The sequence below is a fragment of the Chiloscyllium punctatum genome, chromosome 21 (genome assembly GCF_047496795.1).
Source record: "Chiloscyllium punctatum isolate Juve2018m chromosome 21, sChiPun1.3, whole genome shotgun sequence".
NCBI lineage: Eukaryota > Metazoa > Chordata > Chondrichthyes > Orectolobiformes > Hemiscylliidae > Chiloscyllium > Chiloscyllium punctatum.
In genome coordinates this window covers 25,759,227-25,774,693 of record NC_092759.1, presented here as the reverse complement: position 1 = coordinate 25,774,693, position 15,467 = coordinate 25,759,227, and the positions used below count along the sequence as shown (strand labels likewise).

General features: G+C 43.5%; 1 protein-coding gene across 1 annotated transcript in view; it reads right to left on the bottom strand.

The window, feature by feature from the left end:
- Window positions 1-2,530: 2,530 nt before the first annotated feature.
- LOC140492667 (proteasome subunit beta type-6-like) overlaps window positions 2,531-15,467 on the bottom strand; it is a 38,808-nt gene continuing 25,871 nt past the window's right edge. The window contains exon 6 of the mRNA XM_072591709.1: window positions 2,531-2,995. Coding sequence (XP_072447810.1) covers window positions 2,868-2,995 — 128 coding nt within the window. The 3' untranslated portion in view covers window positions 2,531-2,867. The remainder of the gene's footprint in view (window positions 2,996-15,467) is intronic.

The following is a 15,467-nucleotide window of genomic DNA, read 5'->3' as shown; positions in this document are numbered from 1 at the left end:
ACCTTGTGATATCCCACTCGTCACTGTCTGCTACTCAGAAAAGGACCCACTTATTTCCATCTTTCTCTTTTTCTGTCAAACAATCCTTGATTATGCTAACCTTTGCCCCCATTCCATCTACTTTAAAGTTGCCCACAAATATCTTATGACTGGCCATCTGCCAATCCAAATATACCACATCTTATGGTTTTCTTCTTGTCTATTCTAGGAGTTGTATCCTCAAAAAAAATCTCCAGTATGTTTAAGCAGTTTGCCTTTTGTGTACTGTTTTTGCTGATTCCTGATGAAGGGCTTATGCCCAAAACGTTGATTCTCCTGCTCCTCAGATGCTGCTTGACCTGCTGTGCTTTTCCAGCATTGTGCTCGTGACTCTGAGCTCCAGCATCTGTAGTCCTCACTTTCTCCTACTGGGTATGATTAGTGTGCAATCTTCACTGCTGTTACTGGAAACGGTGTCAGAACCCATTGCTTTTGCAGTATCAGTGCCTCCAGCATTTATTTTTGAAATCACAAAGAGTAATTTGGATTGGCTGGAAGGCATAGTCACCAAATAAAGGGGTACCAATTTAAGACTAAGATGAGGAGAAATTTATATTTTCAGACGGTTGGAGCTTTTGGAACTCCTTACCACAAAGAGCTGGGAGGTCTGGGATGGTTGGTGCAGATCCGTGTCTAGTTAAGGCTGATAGGTAGATTCTTGACCAGTAGAGGAATCAAGAGTTACAGGAAAAATACATGAAGAATGTTGGATCAGCTATAATCCAATTGATTGGTGGAGTAGACTCAAAGGTATGAACAGCTGACTCTTGTTCCTATTTAGACGAGGCCAAGATGAATCATTCACTCTGTACCTCTGGCTGAAGATGGATGCAAAAGCTTGTTTTTTGCACTAATGTTGTGATTCCTCCTTCGTTGCAGAGTGAATATATGTGACGCCTCCTTTTCCAGCATTTAATTGGCCACCAGCCTTCAGTATTGGAACTGGCAAACATTGATCTGATTATTGGTTATGGAATCACTTAGTTCTGTCTATTGCATGCTCCTTCTACTGCATTGCATGCCAACAGTCCTGCATCAGAACTTCACCAGATTGAAACTTCACTTTTAGTATATCTGATCTCCCTAATTGCTCATATGATAGAGTGGAGAATATGCCTAGCCATGAGGTTACAGACTGCAGTTGAATACAGTTCACCACTGATAGTATCCATGAAGGGCTGAAGGCTAAGATTAATGGGGAGAGTTCAAAGCTTGCCCCAATGTCAAGTTGAGACTTTCTCCTGAAATGAACGCGCAGTGATTACTACTACTGTCATTGCCATGGTCAGGGACACTTGTGATTGGCAAAATTGTGTGGACAAGATTAGGTTTTTTTTCAATCTCTTGGTCTCCTATTGTAGTATTTGTATAAGTATTGGCACTACACATCCACTCTACCCAACCAGAGAATATTGTGTCATGCCACCCTCACTGCTTCATCCAAGTATTGTTAATCCAGTACTTCTCCATGTTTATCAGCTGAGGTTGACAGCAGAGCTTGGACTTTGGCTTTAGGTGGTGATCAGCAGGAAATTTCCTAACAGGCTACTTGAGTGAATGTCTTAAGATGTCATGGATCTGAAATCAATGTTGAGGTCCCAAAGAGCAATTCCTAATATCAGTCAAACCTCATGTTAGTAGCCAGGAACTAAACTCAATTAAAATGTTTAATGGAATGTCTTCCTTTAGAAATGGAAATTCTGTTACAGCTAAACACTAGCTCTATATAGACCATCTCGGAAGTACTTCTTACCTCAGGTAGAATGAATCAGTCTTTTAGAGGATTACAGACGGCAAACTGGACTGCAAAGACACAGACCTGTCTTCCCTGCAGCACTGAAATTTAAGGGTCAATCTAATCAAGATGCTTAAAATGAATAAAGTATTTGATAAGGTAAAAGGAGAAAAGCTACTTCCTCTGCTGGGGAGAAGCAAGACGAACCTTAAAATTAGAGCAAGTCTGTTCGATGATGATGCTTCTTCACAAAAGATGCATAAAAATCAGAAACCCTCTCTACCCGCAAAAAAGCCGTTGAAGCAGAGGTTAATTTCAATTCAAAACACACGCATATTTTTGTCAGTCAAGATTATTAAGGATTACAGAGCCGAAACATCAATCATGATCAGAATGAATGGCTGAAATAGCAAAAACCCCCGTGGGCCTCCATTTCATACATTCCAATACGGTTCTATTTATTCGCAGAGTCAGCAAGGAAGCAAAATCAGATCTCTGAACTTTGCAAACTATAGTGTTACAAAAGCTTCATTTAAGTTTATATTTTTAAGAATACTAACTTGCAGTTTTAGGAATTAACCATAAAAGAAATGGGGCACAGGATTCAGAAAGTCATCAATGGCTTAAAGCAGTCAGCAAACAAACAGCTGAGGTATCCACAGCCATGAGGCTGTTAGATAGTGTGGGCTGTTCATAAGTTACAGGGGAAATAAACACTACAGCTGAGGTTATAACAGAAATGTTCAACAGCTATGGTGTTGCATAAGTTATGCTTACTTTATTAAATCTTATTGGTTAAAAAACAGGTTTTCTTTTGTATAAAACAATGAAATCCTGTGGCATAGTTCTATTGTTTAATTGCTGGGTGCTCAGATTTCTTTAAGCATAACAGTTCCTAATACAATAGTAACCATAGCATCATGAAACAAACATTCAAACAATATTCTTTTGAATAATTTCATTTCTAATATTTCCTGAAGGTTGCTACTGGCACCCTTGAAACAACACTGCTGCATAATACATCACATGAAATCTAATTGACAGCAATGAAGAAATATCGAAATCAAGTAATGAACTGCCCTTTCCAGCCACTTCACGAAGACTGAAACTTTGGCAGTTGGCGCCCAGAGATGATGCTGCGCTCGACTCCTTTCTCAGAGACAGCTGCCAAGCGAATCACCCCACCACTTGACCCATCTCGATCCATCGCAAGTGCAAGAGCTAAGACACAAACAGAAAATGGAATAGAATGAAGTAGATGGAAGAATCTCTTTACATTATGACCTTTTTGTTTAAACTGTTACTTTTCCTCAAGTAATTGACTTAGTATCTAGCACAACCCATCACTTTCAGTTGACAACAAAGTTACATCCTGTTTTCACTCAAAAATATTTTAGATATGCTCACTGAATGATAAGGAGGAGAAAATTTGTCTGAATAGTTTACCTTCACATTTTGGATTAAGAGCTAGCCTTCTCTGTTATGCTGGCAGGCTGAGATTGGATTTGTAATCCATTACACTCACCAACTACAACAAAAAGTAAGCATTTACTAAATACCAAAACGTGTAAAATCAAGGAGCCCAGTACCAAAAAACATGAAAACTTTGTAACATGAATGCAAGTGTTGTATAATGTTGAGCTGTGCAATATAATTTTGCTTTATGAAACTAAAGAGGGAAATTGTGAGCCTGAACAGTATCAAGAATCATTGAAGTTAAACACAATTTCCTGGTAACAGCTCTGATTATTTCAGCTGCAGATTGTTACAAAGTTGGAAGTGCCAAGTGCAGTAAAGAGTAGAAAATATCTGAATCCTGCAGACAGATAGCATTTCACATTCATTGTGGGTAAAAGAGACAAAAAAATCCAACTCAGCTTAAAAGAAACAATTTATATAACAGACTCAAGCTCACCAGACCAACCTTTAAATCAAAGGATGACTGCCACTGTGAAGGCAACAGTAACTGATAGAATAATGGAATCCCTACAGTGTGGAAACAGGCCACTTGGCCCAATGGGTCCACGCCGACCTGTTTCCCTTACCCTTTCCCTGCATTTCCCATGGTTAACCCACCTAGCCTGCACATCCCTAAACACTATAGGCAATTTAGCATGGCCAATCTACCAAACTTACACATCTTTGGACTGTGTGAGGAAACCTGCGCAGACACAGGGAGAACATGCAAACTCCACACAGACAGTTCCCCAAATGTGGGATTGAATCTGGATCCCTGGTGCTGTGTGGCCAAGAGTACTAACCACTGAGCCCCATGCTGTTCATTAGTGTCTGGCCGGGACAGTGCTGTAGGTCCCATGGTTAAGGGAGATACACCTTGCCCCCGCCCACTTGTCCACAATAACAACCATGTGGAGCTACCAGTCACTGTTTGATATCCCTGCGGGTGGCTGCTTCCCAGTATCTCATTGTTGAAAAATTCAAAAGGACTGAGAGGAGCAAATAGCTTTCCATCTTGTGGCCTGGAGATTTGAACTTTGCTTGCTTGTGTATTCTTTTTCCATCTTATTATCACAGAACCCCTATAATGTGGAAACAGGCCATTCGACACAAGACCACACTGGTGCTCTGAAAAGTAACCCACCCAGACCCATTCCCCAATCCTATTATCCTGTATTTACCCCAGACTAATGGACCTAACCTACACATCCTGAACACTACAGGCAATGCAGCATCGCCAATTCACCTAAACTGCACATCTTTGGATTGTGGGATTTATTTTTTCTTTTGTTTCAGCAGCAGGAAGAGCGGGAATGGCAACCAGGAGGCTGACAGGAAGGTGAATCACTGATTTATAAACTCATGAATAGGCGGATGCACACTGAGCAGCAGCATTACCCCAAACACTACTTAGGTAGTGCCTCCCACCATCCTCCACCTCAAACCAAAAACAAAGGTTGTGTGCGCCAGATTGGTCAGGTACCTAGTGATTTTTTTTTATTCTTTATTTTTCTACAGTCTCTTGGGAATTTAGAACAGTGGGAATGGAGGCTAGGGCAGTTGAACGTTCCTCCTGCAGAATGTGAGAGGTAAGGGTCCCAGCTGACTGCATCTGCAGGAAGTGCACCCAACTCCAGCTCCTCGAAAACCATGTTAGGGAACTGGAGCTGGAGCTGGAGCTGGATGAACTTCAGATCATTTGGGAGGCGGAGGGGGTTATAGAGAGGAGTTACATGGAGGTAGTCACACCTCAGGTAGAAGAAAAAGCCAGATGGGTTACCATCAGGGAACTGAAAGGGAACCAGTAGGCAGTGCAGGGATCCCCTGTGGCCATTCCCCTCAACGGCATGTATACTGTTTTGGATACTGTTGTGGGGGAACGACTTACTGGGGGATAAGCCATGGGGTACAGGTCTCTGGCACAGTCTGTCCCTGTTGCTCAGAAGGGAAGGAGGGAGAGAAGCAGAGCATTAGCCATTTTGGACTCCAATGTTAGGGGACAGACAGGAGGTTCTGTGGGAACAAGAGAGAGAGACACAGATGGTGTGTTGCCTCCTAGGTGCCATGGTTCATGATGTCTCGGATCGTGTTTTCAGGATCCTTAAGGGGGAAGGGGAACAGCCCCAAGTCGTGGTCCCTTTAGGCACTAATGGCGTAGGTAGGAAGAGGCATGGAGATTTAAGGCAGAAATTCAGGCAGCCAGGGTGGAACCTTAGTGCTGGAACAAACAGAATTGTTATCTCTGGTTTGTTGCCCGTGCCACATGCTAGCAAGGTGAAGAATAGGGAGAAAGGAGAGTCGGACACGTGGCTACAGGGACGGTGTAGGAGGGAAGGTTTCAGATACCTGGATAATTGGGGCTAGTTCTGGGATAGGTGGGACCACTACAGATAGGGTGGTCTACACCTGAGCCAAAGGGATATCAATATCCTGGGGGGGGGGGGGGAGGGATTTGCTAATGCTCTTCAGGAGGGTTTAAACTAATTCAGCAGGGGAATGGGAACCTACGTTGGAGTACTGGTATCAAGGAGGTTGAGAGTAGTGCGGTCAGAAATGAGGTATCAAGGTCACAAGAGTCCACTGCTAAGCAGGAAGGTGGTTTGAAGTGTGTCTACTTCAACGCCAGGGGCATCCAGAATAAAGTGGGTGAACTGGCAGCGTGGGTTGGTACCTGGGACTTCGATGTTGTGGCCATTTCGGTGACATGGGTAGAGCAGAGACAGGAATGGTTGTTGCAGGTTCCAGGATATAGATGTTTCAGTAAACAGACAAGATGGTAAAAACGGGGGAATTGTGGTATTGTTAGTCAAGGACAGTATTTTGGTGGCAGAAAGGATGTTTATGGACTCGTCAAATGAGGTAGTATGGGCTGATGTTAGAAACAGGAAAGGAGAGGTCACCCTGTTGGGAGTTTCTGTAGGCCTCTGAATAGTTCCAGAGATGTAGTTGAAAGGATAGCAAAGATAATTCTGGATAGAAGCGAGAGTAACAGGATAGCTGTTATGGGGGATTTTAACTTTCCAAATATTGACTGGAACTGAAGTTCGATGACTTCAAATGGGTCATGTTTTGTCTAATGTGTGCAGGATGGTTTCCTGACACAGTACATACACAGGCCAACAAGGGGAGAGGCTGGGATTTGAGGCTGGGTTATGAACCCAGCCAGGTGTTAGATTTGGAGATAGGTGAGCACTTTGGTGATAGTGATCACAATTTGGTTATGTTTGCCTTAGCGATGGAAAGAGATAGGTATATACCACAGGGCAAGAGTTATAGCTGCGGGAAAGGCAATTATGATGCGATTAGGCAAAATTTAGGATGCATAGGCTGGGGAAGAAAACTGCAGGGAATGGGCACAATTGAAATGTACAGAATCCCTACAGTGTGGAAACAGGCCCTTCAGCCCAACAAGTTCATAGCTACCCTCTAGGAGCCCACCTAGACCTATTCCCCTACATTTACCCCTGACTAATACACCTAACCAACACACCCCTGAACATTATGGGGCAATTTAGCATGGCCAATCTACCTAACCTGCACATTTTTGGATTGTGAGAGGAAACCAGAGTACCCAGAGGAAACCCACGCAGATACAGGGAGAACGTGCAAACTCCACACACACACACAGTCACCCAAGGTTGGCATTGAATCCGGGTCCCTGCCACTGTAAGGCAGCAGTGCTAAGCACTAAGCCACTGTGCCACCTTTATCACCACATCTACCGCTTTACTCATCCACCTGTTTGGTCACCTTCTCAAAGAAATCAGTCAAGAGGTAGGATTTAAAATCATCTCGAGAAGAATAAGTTGATTAGGGATAATCAACATGGTTTTGTGAAGAGTAGGTCGTGCCTCACAAACCTTACTGTGTTCTTTGAGAAGGTGAGCAAACTGGTAGATGAGGGTAAAGCAGTTAATGTGGTGAATATGGATTTCAGTAAGGCGATGATACGGTTCCCCACGGTAGGCTTCTGCACAAAATAAGGAGGCATGGGATTGAGGATGATTTAGTGGTTTGTATCAGACATTGCTAGCTGAAAGAAGTCAGAGGGTGGTGGTTGATGGGAAATGTCCATCCTGGAGTTCAGTTAGTAGTTGGGTACTGCAAGGACCTGCTTTGGGGCCACTGCTGTTTGTCATTTTTATAAATGACCTGGATGAGGGTGTAGAAGGATGGGTTAGTAAATTTGCAGATGACACTAAGGTCAGTGGAGTTGTGGACAGTGCCGAAGGATGTTGCATGTTACAAAGGGACATAGATAAGCTGCAGAGCTGGGCTGAGAGGTGGAAAATGGAATTTAATGTGGAAAAGTGTGAGGTGATTCACTTTGGAAGGAGCAACAGGAATAAAGAGTACTGGGCTAATGGTAAGATTCTTGATAGTGCAGATGAGCAGAGAGATCTCGGTGTCCATGTATATAGATCCCTGAAAGTTGCCAAACAGGTTAATAGGGTTGTTAAGTAGGCATACAGTGAGTTAGCTTTTACGGGTAGAGGAATCGGGTTTTGGAGCCATGAGGTCATGTTGCAGCTATACAAAACTCTGGTGTGGCCGCACTTGGAGTATTGTGTACAGTTCTGGTCACTGCATTATAGGAAGATGTGGAAGCTTTGGAAAGGGCTCAAAGGAGATTTGCCAGGATGTTGCCTGGTATGGAGGGAAGGTCTTATGAGGAAAGGCTAAGGGACTTGAGGCTGTTTTCGTTAAAGAGATGAAGGTTGAGAGGTGACTTAATTGAGACAGATAAGATAATGAGAGGGTGAACAGTGAGAACCTTTTTCCTTGAATGATGATGGTTAGCACAAGGGGGCATAGCTTTAAACTGAGGGAGGATAGATATAGGACAGATGTCAGAGGTAGTTTCTTTACTCAGTAGTGGGGCGTGGAATGCCATGCCTGAAACAGTAGTAGACTCGCCAACTTTAAGAGCATTTAAATGGGCATTGGATAAACATATGGATGAAAATTGAATAGTGAAGGATAGATGGGCTTCAGAGTGATTCCACAGGTCGATGCAACATCGAGAGCCAAAGGGCCTGTACTGCGTTGTAATGTTCTTTATCAATGTTAAACCATTTTTTCTGCCTTAATTATTATTGTGTGTGTGCGCATGTGCACGCATGTGCATGTGTATGTTGAGGGGCTTTGAAAAAACAATTTAAATTGCATGAATTAGATTTACTGCTCCTACTGTTCCAGTTAAGTTGTTATTATGACTGTTACTGAAGCAAACTTGATAATGAATTGCTTTTGTCCTGGATAGAGCCAGTCAGGCAAATTGGTAATTTTGCTGATCTAATTGGGATTTTACATATATATTGATGATTTGTGGAAAGGATAGGCACAATTCTCAACACTCTCCCCAGTTAAGTTGTGACAGTAGTGTCACTCATATCCTCTTCCATACCCCTTACTCTGCCTCCTCCAACCACCCACCTCAAATTCAACTCAAAAGTGATTCAAAAGGAGTAAGGAAAAGAAAAACTCCATCAATCTTTATGGAATGTGAAAATCTAAGATTTTTTTTTTGGTAGTGCAAAATGTCATATTATTGTTCACAAGTTGGAGGACAGGCTACTTGCTTGACCTACAAGATCAGAAACTAGTCATATCAAATTCTGCCTGAATACTTCAATTTTCACACCACTGATACTCAGTTAGAAATGCAACTCCGAGGAGACCCAAGATGGCAGCAATCCAGTAGGTCTGAGTCTGCAGTGCTCTGCCTAAGACTCGGGCAAAGTGGGGCGCCCATCTTCACCTCACTTTTTAAACGATTCAGGATAGCTTTTGCCCAGCACTCTTAGTCATTTTGCATCAAATTTTAACAGTTGATACGAAGATAGGTGGAGTTGTGGACAGTGAGGAGGGCTGTTGTCGGCTGCAGAGGGACTTAGATATGATGCAGAGCTGGGCTAAGGAGTGGCAGATGGAGTTCAACCCTGCCAAGTGTGAGGTTGTCCATTTTGGAAGAACAAATAAGAATGCGGAATACAGGGTTAATGGTAGGGTTCTTAGTCAGGTGGAGGAACAGAGGGATCTTGGGGTCTATGTACATAGATCTTTGAAGGTTGCCACTCAGGTGGATAGAGTTTGTAAGGCGGCCTATGGAGTATTATCGTTCATTAGCAGAGGGATTGAATTCAAGAGTCGTGAAGTGATGTTGCAGCTGTACAGGACTTTGGTTAGGCCACAGTTGGAGTACTGTGTACAGTTCTGGTCGCCTCACTTTAGGAAAGATGTGGAAGCTTTGGAGAGGGTACAGAGAAGATTTACCAGGATGTTGCCTGGAATGGAGAGTAGGTCGTACGAGGATAGGTTGAGAGTTCTCTGCCTTTTCTCGTTGGAACGGCGAAGGATGAGGGGTGACTTGATAGAGGTTTATAAGATGATCAGAGGAATAGATAGAGGAGACAGTCAGAAACTTTTTCCCCGGGTACAACAGAGTGTTACAAGGGGACATAAATTTAAGGTGAAGGGTGGAAGGTATAGGGGAGATGTCAGGGGTGGGTTCTTTCCCCAGAGGGTGGTGGGGGCATGGAATGCGCTGCCCGTGGGAGTGGTAGAGTCAGAATCATTGGCGACCTTTAAGCGGCATTTGGATAGGTACATGGATGGGTGCTTAATCTAGGATAGAAGTTCGGCACAACATCGTGGGCTGAAGGGCCTGTTCTGTGCTGTATTGTTCTATGTTCTATGTTTTTTAAAAAATGACTAAGGGCAAAACCTCCCGCTGCTCGCAACAGGGAGGGACCCCTCCCCCATCCCTTCCCACAGCAGCAGGGACGTCCACGGCCACCTTGGGGGACTTACCTGCGAAGGCAAGCCTGATCTCCGAGATCGTCAAACTCCAGGAGAAGATCGACAGTCCATTGAAGGGGCCCAGTCCAGGTGGGAGCCGATCTCGGTCACACTGCAGAAGCATGACCGAGAGATCAAAAAACTCGGGCAGCATGTCAGAGGGGTGGAACAACGGGCTGCAGCCTCGAAGACTGCTGCTGAGTCATCTGTGGGTCAGGTCCAGGCTCTGGAACAGCGAGTCCAGACCCTGGAGGAGCACACTGACGACCTCAAGAATACAGGTTGTTGGAAAAATATGCGGTTGCTGGGCTTTCCCAAACGGGAGGAGGAAGGCCAGCTTGCGGATTTCTTGGAGCAATGGTGCCCACAATTATTGAAGTTGGAGTCGGAGCTGGGCCGGGTGCAGGTGGAACGGGCCCACTGGGTTGCTGTGCGCAGGCCCGGTCGGACAAGCACCCCACCCAGTTCAAGTCTGACTTCAATGTTATAAGGGAAAACAAATGCTCCTAGAGGCCTCCAGAATCCTGGGGAAGGATCCCCAGGCTATGATATACAAGGGTTTCAAGATAATGCTATTTCAGGAGTTCTCTCCAGTTGTGGTCCGCCAGAGGGCGGCATTCGATGAGGTGAAGAAGCGTCTGAGAAACTTAAATATTCAATACCCAATGCTATATCTGGCAACACTGCGCTTCAGCCATGGAGGATCCGTATATAACTTTGGATCACCGGAGAAAGTAAAAAAATTCTTGGATGCTCTCAGATAGACTGAGGGACCTGAACTGTATGGATAACAACTTAATTTTGCCCCCCCCCCCCCCCCTTTGTTTACTGTTCTTTCTTTCTCCATCTCTTTTTTACTCATCTTTCCCTGGGGGGGGGGGGGGGGAAGAGGGGCGTTCTTTACTCTTTCTTTGGTCTCCTTTGTGTGGCTTATCTGATTTGTGGGAGAGAGTTTTTTCTAGAGTGGGGTTTTTTCTTTCTATTTAGTTGCCTAGTATTAGCTGGGATTGTAATTTTGTAACTTTATATATTTCTATTTTGTATTGTTTTTATTAAACGTATCTAGGTGATGGTGTGGGGAGGGGTGGATCATTCACTTTTAACTCCTGTTTTATAAGACACTTGAATTTATATACTCCATTTTGTAATGGCTGGGCCGAGGGCAGGGCCCTAGCTGGAAGAGGTTATGGCAGGGTTATTGGTAGGTCGTAATGCCCCCGGGAGCAAGGGGAAAAGTCTCCATTCAAATATGCTGTGCGTTATTTTTACTTAGGAGTAGTACTTAATTGTGTTGATTTAAATATTTTAAAGAGTTCTTTATATGTGAATTTTCTATGGTCTTTATTCAATGTCTTTTGGGTGGGGTTCTTCCTCCTGGGGGGTCTTGGGCCTGCTTGGACGATCTTGGGCCTGCCTGGACGATCATGGCTAACCATTCGCTTAGGTAGTACACCTGGAATATCAAGGGGAGTCATTCGCCAATCAAAAGGAAAAAAGAAAGGGTTGATGTACCTCTCTTACAGGAGACACATCTACTTGATAAGGAACACTTAAAGCTACAACAGGAAGCTACAACAGGTTTGGTCAGGTGTTCTTTTCACCTTTCAGCTCAAAAAGTAGGGGAGTAACCATTTTTATTCGGAAAAATCTTCCTTTCCAAATGTTAAGCCAGATAAAAGATGAGTTGGACAGTATATATTGATCACAGTCCTAATATATGGAGGGGAATTCGGGATTTTAAATTTTTATTGTCCCCCAGCACACCCTTTTAGACTTGTAACGGAAGCGTTCTCTAAGTTAATGGCTTTCGGGATCTGCCATACAATTATAGGGGGAGATTTTAATTGTATTATTGACCCACAGATGGATAGCATGCCTCGGAGATGTAGGCAACTGGCGGATCTGAGCAAGGAGCTAGGACTAGATGATGTGTGGACGCGTCTTCATCCCCAGGGCAGAGACTTTACCTTCTACTCTAACCCACACAAATGCCATACCAGAATTGATATTTTTTTGCTCCCTTGACCCTTTTGAATTCGATGCTGTCCTGTAAAATAGGTGGTATAACTATTTCTGATCATGCCGCAGTATATATGGAAGTCAAGACTAGGGATGATGGGATAGGCCCCCGAAATTGGCGTACGGATCCTCTCTTATTGAAGGATAGCAAATTTATAAAGTATTTTTCGCAGGAATTCAAAACCTTCTGGGATATTAACTCGGGTACAGCCAGTAACTCTTTGATGATGTGGGAGGCCACTAAGGCATATACACGAGGCTTGGTCATCTCATATTCTGCAACCCGGAAAAGACAAAAGGGAGAGCAATCGCGCCTGCTCGAGGCTCACCTGAAGGCAGCTGAAATTGTGTACGTTGATAGGCCCTCCATTACTAAACTACAGAGGATCACAGCCCTTAGGGCAGCCTTGAATACTGCACTTACTCAAACAGCAAAGGGTGAAATGTTATTCGCGAAGCAGAGATTATTTGAATATGGAGACAAGCCTGACAGGTATCGAGCGTACCTTGCCAGAAAGAAAAAGGTTCCCCAAGCCATTATGTCCATTAGAGAAAGTGCTGGTACCCTGATGTGTAATCGTAAAAAGATCAATACAGCCTTTAGAATGTTCTATTTTGAATTGTAAAAGTCACAGGACTGAGAGGATAGAACTGGGAAGATGGAGTCTTTATTTAAAAATTTGGTCCTTCCAGGCCTAACCTCAGAGCAGGTGTCGATCTTGAATGCCCCCTTGACAATCCAGGAAATACAGGATGCAGTTAGGCAGCTTCAGAGTGGCAAAGCGCCTGGGCCAGACGGATTGCAGGTTGAGTTCTATAAGAATTTATAGGGGAACTGGCTGGGCCACTCACAGATATGTATAATTACTCATAGTCAGGGCTGCCTCCTGCCTTCATTTAGAGCAGCAAATATTTCTCTCATTCTTAAGAAGGGGAAGGCCCCAGAAGACTGCTTTTCATACAGACCCATATCCTGGTTAAAAGTGGATTTTAAAATCCTTTCAAAAATGCTAGCATTAAGACTGGAGAGGGTTTTACCATTCATTATAAACGAGGACCAGACAGGGTTTATAAAGGGTCGCAGGTCAACTAATAACGGTAGAAGGGACTTAAATATGATACAAGCCTGCCAGCAGGGAGCAATACCGGGTTTAGTTGTCTACCTAGATGCAGAGAAGGCATTTGATCGGGTAGAATGGCCATATCTTTTTTATATACTGGAACAGTTCGGTGTTGGAGAGGTCTTTACTAAATGGGTTTCAGTATTATATGACCATCAATGGTTTAAGTTCAGATAGCGTTAGCATTGGCAGGAGCTGTCGCCAGGAAAGTCCTCTCTCACCATTATTATTTACACTAGTAAATTGAACCACTAGCGGAAGCTGTACAAACTGACCCCTAATATAACAGCTCCGAGGGTTGGATTGGGCAAGCACAAAATTACTCTCTGTGCGGATGATGTCCTCCTTTTTTTAAGTGATCCTTTGACATCCATGCCCCGCCTAATTCAAGTGGTCAATCTATTCGGTATGTTCTCAGGTTACAAAATCAATTTTATGAAATCGGAGGCAATGCCATTGGTAGGCCTTACCAGTATATCTAATTTACCAGACGGATCTTGCTTTCCCTTTCGGTGGTCACTAGAAGTCTTCTGTACTTAGGTACTTTTATTACTCCAGTATTAGGTCAGTTATATAAAGCTAATTACTTACACTTATTAGAGAAAATAAGGCAGGACCTTCAACACTGGGGAGATCTCCCAATATCCTGGCTAGGCAGCGTAGCCTTAGTTAAGATGAATATTTTACCTCGTCTTCTATATCCTATGAGAATGCTCCCCTTGATGATGTGGAGACCGGCATTGCCTAAGCTTTACGGCTGGCTCGGCTCCTTTATTTGGAGTCATAAATGGCCCCTTATCAAATTAGAAAAGCTGCAGCTCCCACAAGCAAGGGGAGGACTGGACTTCCCAGATTTCAGGCGTTACCAATTGAGCTCCTTATTACCTTATGTAGTTGATTGGTTGTGGGTCACAAGAGACCCAATCTGGATAGACATTGAGACCTCCAAAATAAAGTGTCCTCTTATCAATCTATTATTTATAGACAAGATGAGAGTTATTACGGACTATTGCAAAAACCCTACCGTACTAAATACAATTAAAGCCTGGAGGATAATGCAACAAGACGAGGGTAAACTGCAAAAAACCTCCCCTAATACCCCCATAGTGGGAGCATCAGGATTTCAGCCAGGGCTAACGGATGCTACATTTTAAACTTGGGAGTCCAGAGGTATTTCCTGCTTGGCAGACCTGTTTGATGGGGAGGTTATGATGTCCTTTGAGCAGCTGCGCCAGAAGTTTGGACTGCCTAACAAGGACCTCTTTCGGTATTTTCAAATACAAGACTTTATACAAAAGACGACCACACTGATAGCCAATCCTTACAAATCGGATAGGAAAAGGAGAGTGTTATGGCCAATGGGGCCACCCTCGATCAGTACTCTTTATCATTCACCATATAATAAGGTCTCAAAGGACATGGAACGATTATAGAAAACCTGGAATCAAGAATTAGGGTTGGAAATTTCTTTAGAAATGTGGGAGGACATCTGGAAAAATGCCAGAAAGCTCTCTATCTGTAACAGAACTCAGGCTACTCAATTAAAGATACTTCACAGGGTTCACATGGCACCTGAATGACTCGCAAAATTCAAGGCAGGAGCATCCTCAATGTGTCCCGAGTGTAAATAGACACTCTCATGCATTGCCTATGGACATGCCATAAGATCCGTAGGTATTGGGATACAGTAGCGAATGCCTTGACAGAGATATTGGGTACAGAGATTGGATCAGATCCGATCCAACGTCTCTACTTTTGGGCTCTCCAAATTTTCCCTCCCTGGATGTATACAGGAGGAAATCATTTACTATCCTCTCCTTTCGTGCGAGGAAAAATATTTTAGTGAATTGGGTATCCAAAGGCCCCCCCCCCCCCCCCAGAACTTTCAAACTGGCAGAGGATAGTCATGGAAAATATCCCCCTTGATTTCCTCACGTATATGGTGCACCAAAAAATGGAACATGGCAGCCTTTTTTGAACTACATCGACACAAACATTTTGGCCATATTGTCTAGAGCTTTTGTTTAGCTGTGGTAATGGTTCTGGCTGGTTCAGGGGCCCCCAGAAGGAGGAATCCCGTATAAATACGGGTCTATTATGACTTGATGTAAATCTATTTTGAGCATGTATCTAGTCATTTAATTACTTTGTTGTTTACTGTTAGTAATATATGATATCCTATTTTAGGTTTTGGTTGTTTGTAGAAGTAGTAAGTGGGTTATTTTTTATTTATTTCATTTAATATTGGTGTTGTTATTATATTGCAAAGTGGAATACACTAGTTTGTATTATTT